General features: G+C 35.0%; 1 protein-coding gene across 7 annotated transcripts in view; it reads right to left on the bottom strand.

The window, feature by feature from the left end:
- Positions 1 to 488: 488 nt before the first annotated feature.
- LOC140759960 (ABC transporter C family member 13) overlaps positions 489 to 11,879 on the bottom strand; it is a 39,728-nt gene continuing 28,337 nt past the window's right edge. For 4 of the 7 annotated variants that reach the window (XM_073096686.1, XM_073096687.1, XM_073096688.1 and 1 more), the window contains 22 exons: positions 10,971 to 11,088; positions 10,764 to 10,880; positions 10,594 to 10,674; positions 10,238 to 10,507; positions 7,487 to 7,588; positions 7,340 to 7,407; positions 7,002 to 7,133; positions 6,772 to 6,919; positions 6,146 to 6,432; positions 5,833 to 5,980; positions 5,508 to 5,683; positions 5,284 to 5,395; positions 5,132 to 5,185; positions 4,473 to 4,595; positions 3,812 to 3,910; positions 3,522 to 3,614; positions 3,283 to 3,393; positions 3,051 to 3,212; positions 2,731 to 2,918; positions 2,387 to 2,579; positions 1,198 to 1,365; positions 489 to 820 (listed from right to left, as the gene is read on the bottom strand). In XM_073096686.1, coding sequence (XP_072952787.1) covers positions 740 to 820; positions 1,198 to 1,365; positions 2,387 to 2,579; positions 2,731 to 2,918; positions 3,051 to 3,212; positions 3,283 to 3,393; positions 3,522 to 3,614; positions 3,812 to 3,910; positions 4,473 to 4,595; positions 5,132 to 5,185; positions 5,284 to 5,395; positions 5,508 to 5,683; positions 5,833 to 5,980; positions 6,146 to 6,432; positions 6,772 to 6,919; positions 7,002 to 7,133; positions 7,340 to 7,407; positions 7,487 to 7,588; positions 10,238 to 10,507; positions 10,594 to 10,674; positions 10,764 to 10,880; positions 10,971 to 11,088 — 3,031 coding nt within the window. In that variant the 3' untranslated portion in view covers positions 489 to 739. The remainder of the gene's footprint in view (positions 821 to 1,197; positions 1,366 to 2,386; positions 2,580 to 2,730; positions 2,919 to 3,050; positions 3,213 to 3,282; positions 3,394 to 3,521; positions 3,615 to 3,811; positions 3,911 to 4,472; positions 4,596 to 5,131; positions 5,186 to 5,283; positions 5,396 to 5,507; positions 5,684 to 5,832; positions 5,981 to 6,145; positions 6,433 to 6,771; positions 6,920 to 7,001; positions 7,134 to 7,339; positions 7,408 to 7,486; positions 7,589 to 10,237; positions 10,508 to 10,593; positions 10,675 to 10,763; positions 10,881 to 10,970; positions 11,089 to 11,879) is intronic. The other 3 variants (XM_073096690.1, XM_073096691.1, XM_073096692.1) reach the window with 2 other exon arrangements.

Below are 11,879 nucleotides of genomic sequence, written 5' to 3'. Positions count from 1 at the left end.
TCAAAATCTACATAAAACCTACCATCATAATTCTAGAATAAGACAAACATTTGCAACAAAAAAAGTAAAATTCACATTCTATTTTCTCACTCAGGCTCACTTTACATTTCCATTGTTGACTTTTTATTTTTATTTTTTTCTTCCAATTTTATCCTTATTGAATAGTGAAGAGAAAAAAAGGCCTCCTATGCATTTAATATAATATATTTTAATAAAGTATAACATCCTGTCAATTTTTGCCTTAGATAAACACAGCCAATAATATATTTACTCTCTCTCACATATATTTATATAATATATAAAATAATTACAAATTATAATAAAATAATTACAGATTATGTTCTACAAGTTAATCTGACAGTTCATTACAAAAATTATTACCACTTTTGCTTTGAAAGATAGGGATAGTAAAAACTATCTAATATCTACTATCTAATATTTATAAAATTATAAATTACGCAAATTAACAATGACCAACTATAAACTAACTACATATTCACTTTGCAATAGTATCATCAGCCAACACTACAAACTCATTACCAAATCTGGCATCAGAACGGATACTTGATCAGTGAGAAAGCCGCAACAAAGTCATGACAACATAATCAAAACAGTAACAAATCCCTATCTTTGTTCCAGTAGAGAGGAATGCATCTCTTTTCCACTGAGAATATTGCGTAAAACTATAAACAGAAGATACACTACCGTAGCTATGTTACAACGAAATAACTTCGGAGGGTCACACTGTAGATGCCTTGGCGAAGCTTGAAAATCTTGAGAATTTGTTCTTCAAAAGAAACTCTGGATTTCCTTGTTCAACCTACGAGGAAGATAATACTAATATTTAGACTACTCTGATAAATAAAATATGCCATATTTAAAAATTTCCAACTCCAAAAGAGAGATGCAACATGGTCCGCAACATATTCATTCTCAAGCTCAAATTGAGTCATCTTTCATAGAATAGCAGTGTGTTATGTGGAATTAACTACTTCATCAACTTCATCATAATGGTAGATATAGTTGCACTTCTTTCCTCTAAGAGGATCAGGTAGGGGGTCAACCAAACTCTCTCTCCCCCCGCCCCCCTCGACCCCAAGCCACCATATCTGATAGGCCTAACAAAATTAAGAACACAAACACACACACACGAGCATGACCCACACATGTATATAAGAGAGAGAGAGAGAGGCTTACAAGGACACCATGGTCAAGAACTAAAAGATGGTCCATCTTCATTACTGTAGAGACACGATGTGCTATAGTGAGAACTGTCATGCCTCTGCATACATTAGAAATAGTATCCTGCAGGAGCAGTGCTGTTTCAGTGTCGATATTTGCTGTGGACTCGTCAAGGCAAAGTATCTACAAAGAACATATTGTATGTTAAGCACTAGAAGAGTTGACCACTAGAGTCAGGAAGATAACGATTCAAAGGAAAGAGTAACGAGCATTAAGAGAATGCCATATCCATGAACAGTGGAAAAACAAAATTCATAGACAAATCTTATTGTATATTACTAATGAAATTTCCTAGGAAAATTACTTGCTGGGAATAACTGTTATCATTGCAAAATTGTGCCCAGGCTTTTGTAACATAACATAGATATATATATAATATATACTACTTGGGAAATAATTGTTTTAGTGGCTATGAACTTAGTGGTTCATCTCTTCTAGACAGAAATTTATGCTGAAATATTCAGGGAGTGATCATAGTCAAATTTTGTACCTTCCCTACATATTTTTTCAGCTGTTCCAGATAAGGGGTATCACAGCAGATTCATGGACGGAGAGGTCAACAAAGACAAGACAAGCAAAGAAATCCAGATTGCAATGTAGATAAAATATAAGACCAGTAGATAAACATATTTAAGATTTGATTCTTTTTTCCATCCGTTAGATCCTCTTCTTGGTTCCCTATGTTTTAACAGGAATAGGTATTTTTGGACTCTTTGCAGATTGTTGTGCTACCAATTCATTCTGTCCTCTCCTTTAGTAAGCAGTAATAGCTAATTCCATTTACCAAAGAGATGTAAAATTTTAAAATAAAGAAAAATATTCAAACATTTTCTAATGTGTGTCAAAGGGAGATAGTGGTGAACGACAAAGGGGGAATATTAACCAGGTCTCTGCGATGTGAGGGTAACGATGTGACTGTAATGAAGAGGAGGAAAGGAGAAAAAGGAGACACTGATGGAAGCTGGAAGGAAAACAGTTTTACTCTTGTGATCATAAGTGGCAGCAGCATTACTCTTGGGTGTACCCCTTCACAGATTATTGATAGACTTAAATGACAAAAGATTTGAATAAAAACTGATAGAACTTTGAATTCAGATGTTCCAGTTAAATATTTTTTGCAAATGACAGCTATCGAAAAATTAACCTTGGAGGACTTGATGATTGCACGAGCAAGACATATGAGCTGTCGCTGGCCAACTGAAAATGATATACCTCCACTTCCTTCTATATAGATGTCAAGTCCGCCAGCTGACTCTACCTCTGCCTTCATATGGCATCTTTCAAGAGCTTCCCAGATTTTTATGTCGCTCGCCATACCAAAAGGATCAAGATTTTCCCTAAAATAATCAAAAGACAACTAGCTTGACTATCTAAGGGTGAGTTTTCCAATTTAAAATGTGATGCAATATACCTCAGTGAAACTGTACTGATTTGAGCAACATGAATAAAAATTGAGTTGGAAGCAAAAGATAAAAATAGCAGAGTTACCTTAAAGTTCCTTCAAACAAGAATGGGCTTTGGGGAACTGCCGCAAATTGTCTACGGAGATCTCTAACAGCAATTTCAGCCACATCAAGGTCATCTACCAAAATGCGCCCATCACAGATGGGACTGAGACGAAAAAGGGCATTTAGTACACTAGATTTCCCAGCTCCTGTCCTCCCGACTATTCCAACCTAATAAATAATACGGTAAAAGATTTGATAGAAAAAGAAACCAATGGAAATGATCAGATACTATGTTCTTCACTTAGTAAGAAATAGTAAAATTTTGGTTAGAAAACGAAACTTGCAATGATCAGATAGTACCTGCGTGCCTGCAGCAATACTAAATGAAACATCCTTTAAAGCAGCAGGCAATGCTGGCTTGTATCTAAGAGTAACATGTTCAAACTCAATTTTTCCTTCAGTTGGCCAGTTTGGTTCAAGACATTGTGATCCTTGAAGTTCTTCTTGAGGAACATCCATATACTACAAGTGTTGACCAATTCTTTCAGAGATAAGTGAATGCTTTATGACAACAAAAAGATGATCCATTTACCTCGAGAATTCTCTCAACAGAGATCATTTCCTTCTCTGTTTCCGTGAAACTAGTCAGAAAGCTACTCAACAATGATACAACTGGTGCTGCATAAGATAGGGCCAAGCCTACCTGCATTGCAATAGATAATAGCTTAATATTGAACAGTTCTGGACACAAGATAGTCTACTTGCCAGTAATAGCTTATGAAACCAAAGGATTAGCATGTAAAGTTAAGGATTCTTCCTTGTTAAACCTACCAGTCCAGGTGTACCAAAACTAAATGGAAGACGTCTGCCACAGCCAATAACAGCCATCATGGAGATGGATAAAATGATAAATGCTGCCAACAACTAAAACAATTCACCGGTTATTTCAGAAAAAACAAATTCTACTACATAAAAAAGATAAAAGTTCCACCAAAAGAGATGCTCAGTTAATTTTAAAATACTCCTTCGAAATACATGTTACATTTGATAACACTCGAAATACATCCAATAGCAGAATGAAAATAATGTCTATGAGAAACTTAATAGAGTAGGAATAATACTTGGAGGCGCAAAGAGAGCCACAAGCTTGCTGTCAACTCTGAGAAGGATGTCTGCTGATACAATGATATGTGTTCTATAAATCTGGTCATGAATAATTCCTGTACATTATTTTCCATCAGATAAGTTTTATTATCTCAAAGAAACTTCATCTACACTAGAATTTTAGTGTAAAAGGCTATGAGTAATAATGGCCTCACAGTGAACAAATAATACACATTAGAAATAACATATTACATTACATTCTGCATAAAAAACCACAAGAATTTTGTAGGTCGTATTTACCAAATTTTCAGTTCTCTAAAAAAACTTATCGATTTACACTTCTTTATTTATATATTCGCATACAGAAAAAAGAAAGAAGCATGAGAAGCCATCTGATTAACTGCATTCAACGAAAAGTCCATATATAGGTCAGACCAAAAAAAGTTGATCCACTTTGATCAAAGGGAGGTCAGACCAAAGAAGTTCTTATGCAAGCATCCACTAGATTTCTTTGTTCCTTCTTAAGGTCAAAGAACACAAGTAGAAAAGGTGCATAATCTAGAACCTAGAAAAGTGTCATGAATAAATTAAGAAATCATAGCATTTCATTATAAAAATCTGAACAAAATTTTGTCTATTTGGTAAGATTTATATAATGAAACTAAGGAACTTCATTACCTCTTTCTGAAATGCCCTTACAGTTGATGAGCCATCCAATGTTTCTGTAAAAGATGAATAGATAGGTGAACGAGCAACGCTGTCAAGCCTCCGGAGTTCACGTGATGTTGACCTATAGTAGAACTATAAAAAACATTATTTTCTCCTGCATAATGATATAACATGTTTTATCTATTACAAGCAGATACACATAGATGATAGATCTATACAGGAAATTAGTAGTCACTATATAAATGACAAAATATGAAGTAATCATATACAAATTAGGAGACACTGTTATAAAATAGTAAATTTTCAGACTTGAGGACACCTCTTATTGCAAATTGTAATTGTCATGAAATAGTGATCTCCCAATACTATTTCAGATTTGATTACATCAAATTTGATTTTACTATTTCAGGCATCAAGAAGATTTGAGCCCCATGAGATTTAACCATGAAGATCTGAATATCATAAAATGTATCAAACCAAAAATTAAAATTTGACAAGCTAGCATGTTGATGTCATATAGTAATGGATGTCATCATTGGCACATAATGTTCAAACTGTCACATAGTCTATATGCCTCAAAATTATGCAAAATATAAAAATCATTCTATATGACACAAGTTTAAATGAAAATAAGTATGACATGTTGCAAGAAGTGGGAGGATAAGTACCTGCAATTTTCTGTAGACATACCAAAATGGAAATAATAGGAGCAAGAAAAAGACCTGAACGATGCCATTTATGGGTAACAATCTTAGTTTCTGCTTCAGAACACTAATTCAGTCATAACACGACCAAAATTGATGCCTTCTTTTATATTTACCTGTGCATAGGACAAAACTACCGCAATGCCCAACAAACTAAAGAAGTTAGCCATAAGAATATTTAGGATAAATGGAAGCGAATCATCCACTGTGTAAAGATCTGATGATAATCTGCAAAACAAAATAGTTCGATTAGAGAATATATCCACTCAAGAGTTTCTGAAAGCTAACTTATGAAATTTACTCATTCAAGAGTTTCTATAAGGTTTTGAAGTACACCTACCTGTTAAGAACTCGGCCACTAGGATTTTGATCAAAAAAATAAACAGGCGCATTGAGTAGTTTATTAAGAAGTTCGGCATGCACCCGAATTGCAGCACGGAGACCACCATTTGCAAAAGAGAATGCCCTTGCCAAGGTGAAAAGGGAGTTTATGAAACCAAATATGGAAAGAATGACCTACACAAATCATGTCTTGATCAGCATACTGGTGCATGCACTAATTATGAAGAGATTTCATAACTGCATGCGTGCAAAGGATCAAAGAAATGTATGCTGTAACTTTTGTGGCAATTGCATTGAAATGGAGAAAATGCGCATATTGTTACCAGATAAAAGCTTGTGTACTCAGTGCCAGTAGTAGTATCAACCCAATACGATAACCAGAGGTCATTTCCGTTGCGAGATGCTTGCATGAAAAAGGCTGAGACACATATGAGAATAACAACTGGCCAGCTGGCAAACATTGCATAACTTCTGTAAAATGGATGGAAACAGCTCAAAAGTAGTAGATAAAATATGTATAGCTTCTCATCAGGATATAACTCGCTTGCTTAGTTTTGCTGAAGTTATTTACTTCATTTATAATCTAAATTTTAAACATAGCTATTCCCAAGATTTCCACTGCTATAATTCACTCACTTGTACACACTAAGTTCAACTTTGCCCTCTTTTCTTATCTCTTTTTCAGTACTCTCTTGTAATTCATCCGAAGCAGCTATAGCATCAATTTCTAGCAATAGACTGGAGTCCAACTGACTGGAAGCACTTGTCCTCTTCTCTTCTTCCAAGAATGTTGATGGCAAGATATTTGAATCATCTGGTTTACATATTGTTGAATATGGAGATGTTTTAAAACCAGCTGATGTCCCAGCCCACTTTATGTGTCCTTTATCCATAAGAATGATCATATCAGCAGCAGAAATGGCCTGCATAAAGAGGAACAAAAAGGTCTTAACTCCCCTCTTCTCTTATTCTTCTACAAGACCAAAAAATTCATTTTGTTTACTGGTTTCTGAAAATTAATAGTAATTCCAATTACCAACAGTTCAGTATATATTGCACTATTGTAGAATGAATGCTAAGAACTTACCTTGTTGTCTAACATATTTCCAGATATGCATGATCATAATGAATCATGGAAATGTATCAACATGGCAATCTTAATGTTCAGAAGAGCACAAAAATTGAAAATTACATTTTCCAAATAAATACAAGAAATTATATTATGTTATAAGAATCCTAATGTAATATCTATCAAATGCAACCTGAAGATTATGAGTACATAGCAACCGTGTTTTCTGGTTCATCAGAGGCCCCAGGATAGTTTTCTGTAAGATCCAGAGAGCAACTTGCGGATCAACAGCACTAAGTATATCATCAAGTAGGTAAATATCAGAGTCTTGATAAACAGCCCTGTAAAAATTCAAGTAGTTATGACATCAGAAATCAAAAGTTTGCAACCTCCATAACAGCTTATAGGGAAGGAAAGTTTCACCTTGCTAATGCAAGACGTGCTCTCTGTCCACCAGATAAGTTCATTCCTTTTTCCCCAATATGCAACATATCACCTCCAACCATTAAAGATATATCAACATCAAGTGTACAAGCCTTTAATACTTCTCCATATCTATATTAAAAGGCAATCCAAGCACTTTGTCAGATGGGAGAAGACAACTCATTTGTCAGATATTCAATGAAGAACTATTAGCATCATTTGTTGAAAACAAGACGACTACAAGTTTTACAATAAAAGAATCTAAGATAGGATTAGCTTGATAGGAGGCCAGGGAGATGGTAAACATGAAAGATGCAGTTATGTTTGCTTAACTCCACCTTCTAGCATCAAATTGTTTCCCAAGCAGAATGTTATCACGCAATGAACCTGACAAGATCCAAGGAACCTACAACAACCATTAGGCATCAGCAATAAATCTGAGAAATAAATTACAAGTGAAATCATAGTCTTTTTGCAAATAAAACCTGTGGTACATATGCAATTGAGCCATGGGAATGTACAACCCCATGAATAAGCTGCATCTCTCCAAGAATGGAGTTTATCAAGGATGTCTTGCCAGAACCAACCTGAAAAAGCAATAAAGACCAAAGTATGACTCCAAGATATGCTAGTGATATTAGTCAAGATAAAACATATGCTGAATATTTGGTAAGTCAACTTTGAGAAATATTGTATAAAAAGTAAACCATGTCCTTCTCTGGTACTCATGGAGTCTTTTTAATGTACTTGAAAGAGTGAAACAAGATCTAGATAAGTTTCACAGAGACGAAGGATATTGATTTCTGGTACTCATGGAGTCCTTTTAATGTACTTGAAAGAGTGAAACAAGATCTAGATAAGTTTCACAGAGACGAAGGATATTGATTTCTAGTATGGATAGTTATCATAATGTACAAGATATCTATAGATAGACATTAAACTTAAGCTAGAGTACAATGAAACCAACTTTTACATACAATTTGAATAATTGAATGTATGTCTTCTTTAGACCACCACAATATGGATGGGCCTTTGGAGGAGGTTAGCAGAAGGAATCCTTCTTCCCAAGTTGCCTACAAACAACTAAATGAAATTCTTGCTAATTTCATGTACTATAGCAACTCTAATTAATTACTCATAATAATGAAGAGAGCATTGTGTTGGTTTTTATGAATGGCAAATTTTGTGAAAGTAAAGCCTTTCATGATATAATTTCTTTAAATTTAATTATAAAGATTAATAGCACAACCACTACCCATTTGGCAACCAAAATTGGAGCTTTTTCAGTATGAAGAGTAGTGCGGCAGCCTTGCAAGATTTCTAATCGAAATCTGTTCAAACAAGATAGATCCATTTGAACATATTTTTCTCGAAAGCAAAATTTATCCAACATTTGAAGTCTGTTCAAACAGCTTTTCCCGAGGGCAAAAGTTTTCCAATGTTGGAAGTTTGTTGCAATCAAAAGTTCGAAGTTTCGGCAGATCTCGATCCTAGCTGAACCCAGCCGCTGTTTCAGACGATACTCGATCTGATCCAGCCCAATTCGGGTGGGAATGGGTCGGATCCAACCCGAAGGACATCAATAATTGTTGTCTCTCTGCTTCTCTTTCTCATCTCTTCCATCGGCGATCAAGTAGATCTCCGACGACCTCGGGTGAGTTTTTTTTAGTTTTTAATTCTTCTAACATTCTCTTTCTCTTTCCTTTTCTGCACCGAATAGATCCGACGATCTCTACTACTGCTGCTTGCGATGAAGCAACAGTAGCTGCTGCAGTGCCCCTGTAGCACCAACACCAGCTGTTGAGAGCCAGAGAGGAAAAAAGTAAAAGAGTGAGTATATTCTTAAATAAGAAAAAAATAATTAAGTTTTTAGGCTCCATTTGTTAGTAATTTCTATTTTCTTATTTTTCTGCCATTTTTTCTAAATTTTTAGAAACTTTTCTACATTTTTAAATAATATTTAGAATTTTACGTAATTAAAAAATAGTCCGATCCGATACGGCCGATACGTATCGTTTTTTCGGATGATCAATACCAATCTTAATACTGAGAACCTTGGTTGCAACGAGATATCCTTAGAGCACTCGGGCATCAAACGAGATTTAATCCATTCAAGAGGAGAGCAGAAGATTCTTCTTTTAGTCTGTCTGTCTTCAAATTAGGGCTTATTGAATGCCTACATTCTGGGACTATAAAAGGGATGTCTTGAGGTAAATAGAGCACCAATCCCAGAGGACAAATCAGTGGCTAAGACATTTTTTGATAAAGCAAGTTGACGTGATGATCAAGGAAGGGTAGTCTATTTGAAGATCACGCAACGGAGGAGTCGTGGAGAGATGATCTGTGCGGTCTTCATACCTCAGTTTGGTAGATTTCTACCTCATTTAAGATTGGGTTTGCCACTTTATTGAGTCACAGAGGCAGAGCTTCAATCTTAAGAGTCACTAATTTAAATACCAAGCACGGGAAGCGATGCATTAAAAGAGTCAATTAGCACTTCGGAGATAGTTGTGGGTAATATCAGATTATTTGTAAGTGCCTCATAATGTTGATTATTTGAATGCTTCTTTGTCCTCAAGAGGAGATAGTTGGTTTATTTACCCTTATTTGATGAAGGTTTTTTGCCACATTAACATCATTGTGTCTGCTATGTGCCCTTGCATTTCATATTGTGGTTATTACTTGTCATTCTAAGTGAAATAAATCTTCTAGACAGTATTTAACTATTTTTCACATTTGTAAGACTTAATTAACTCTTAAAGATGAGACCATATGTTCACGTGATCTAAATCCTCCTACCCATTCATTTTACCTAAACAATGTGATCATGTTACAGCTATATATTAGAGGTAGGGGCAATTTGTGCACAGTAAAACACGAGCAATATTTATTGACAAGACACGAGGATAGAAGAAATAATAGGTTAATTCCAACTTGATTCTAACATATAGGGATGTGATTGACGAAATAAGGAGAAATGCAAATAGACTGCTTAAAAAAGTAAGATAATTAAGACTGAAACTTTCATGGAGAAAATCAAAAGCATATTAAAGTAATTTTCCATCAAAGCATGTTATAATCCTGACCTGTAATTTACTACCATTCAGATATTAAATGAAGGAATGGTGGTTTATTATTCTTTCCTAAAAAAAGGAAGATGCTAAAAAGCTCAAGAATGAGGAAATCTTAATACTATGTTAATCAAGCTAGTTTAAGATAGAAAACATCAGTCTGACCTCTCCAATAATAGCAACCAGAAGATTCTTGGGTAGTTGCAGAGAGATACTATTCAGAACTGCATGTTTCACAACCTCAGAGCTGCTAGACCAGGAAAAGTGTGCATCTTGAAGGATGATAGGAATGGGAATATCAACTGCATTACTCTCTCTATGAAATTGACATGCTAGATCATCTGTTGGTAACTCTCTGGAGGAAATATTTTCAAATTCAGCATTATGCTCAGGACAGGACAAATAATTGCTCAACCTTCGCGTAGAAATTATTGCCTGGGATACCACATTAAATAATTCTGTGAAAGTAATATATGTCAACAACACAACATTAAAAAGGATGCCAAGAGCAGTTAACTTACATCAATAATTCCATTGATCACCCATGGGAAGGAATTCAAAGGAGATATCAATGTGTTGAATAGTGCAACACAAGTGAAAACCTGCAGGAAATGTCCAGCAGGCATTTCTTAAAAATATATACTTAAAAAGTTAAACTTAAAATGAAAATAACAAGGAGGTTTTGTGTTACCGTAGCAGCATCCAATGAATGACCCATTAATACAAACATGAGAAATGTAAATAGAGAGAAAAGTGTTGGAGTGGTTGCCCAGAAATATACACACCACGCATCCAAATATTTCCGAGTCTACAACATGGAATTTATTGATTAACAAATATAACGTTAAAGAAACTAAGAAAGTATAGGTGCAATGGAGTGAAATGAGTCATAGCATACTGAGAGGTGTTTCACTTCCAACTCTCTTCTTTCCATCAAACGCTTGGTGAATAGGTCTTCCCAGTTATACATTTTCATTGTTCTTATATGTGTGAGAACTTCTCCAGCACTTCTAATCCTGATCATGAAAATTTTCTATAAATTTTCTTCATTTTGCGCATAAGTAATTGATTCTCTTGACATTTCAGTAGAGTATAAGGATGCACAAAGTATAATTTTGCATAAAAAGTTACAAATAGTGCCGATCGGGATAGTTGGCTCACAAGCTTCTTGAGCTCGGCTTGAGCTCTAAACAACTCAAGCTCAAGCTCAAAAAATTTGAGCTCATTTATTAAAGAAGTAGAGCTCGTGCCGGGCTTGGTTCACTCGAGCTCGGCTCATATTAGCTCAATATATTTGTAAAGTAATATTGAATATACCTGGATTAATTTACATATATGCTTTCTAGTACAGCCTGTTAAAGCTTCGTGTTTTATTCAGCAAGCCTAGAGTTTGATTCCCAAGTGTTTGCATTTATTAATTTTTTCTTTCTAAGGTGCTATTTTCTATATATTGAATAGCAGTCAATTATCTGGAAACATCTAGGTATCCTCCTCAAAAAAAAAAGTTAAGGTGGCATGTACAATGGGTCAAGAGGTGTAGATTGCATGGGCGAGCCGAGCTCAAACCTACACATGTGAATGCCAAGATCATTTCAAAGTAATCTTTTGTGTAAAAATACTCTACTAAATCTATTTATTACCATAACTACAGAAACCTAGGAACTGACATGTTTATAACAGCATTTCCGTAGCACCTATTCTGGATTTGTATGAAAGATATTAGGCATTCAGGTAGGCTTCTGACACATGATAATGGTGCTTCTCAAGATAAGCTTACTCATTTCCTTCATCCTGGTGTCCTTCAATT

Source organism: Typha angustifolia, chromosome 5 (genome assembly GCF_048772165.1).
Source record: "Typha angustifolia cultivar Huaian chromosome 5, ASM4877216v1, whole genome shotgun sequence".
Classification (NCBI taxonomy): domain Eukaryota; kingdom Viridiplantae; phylum Streptophyta; class Magnoliopsida; order Poales; family Typhaceae; genus Typha; species Typha angustifolia.
Note: the sequence above shows the minus strand (reverse complement) of the source record. Positions and strands in the feature narration are given on the sequence as shown.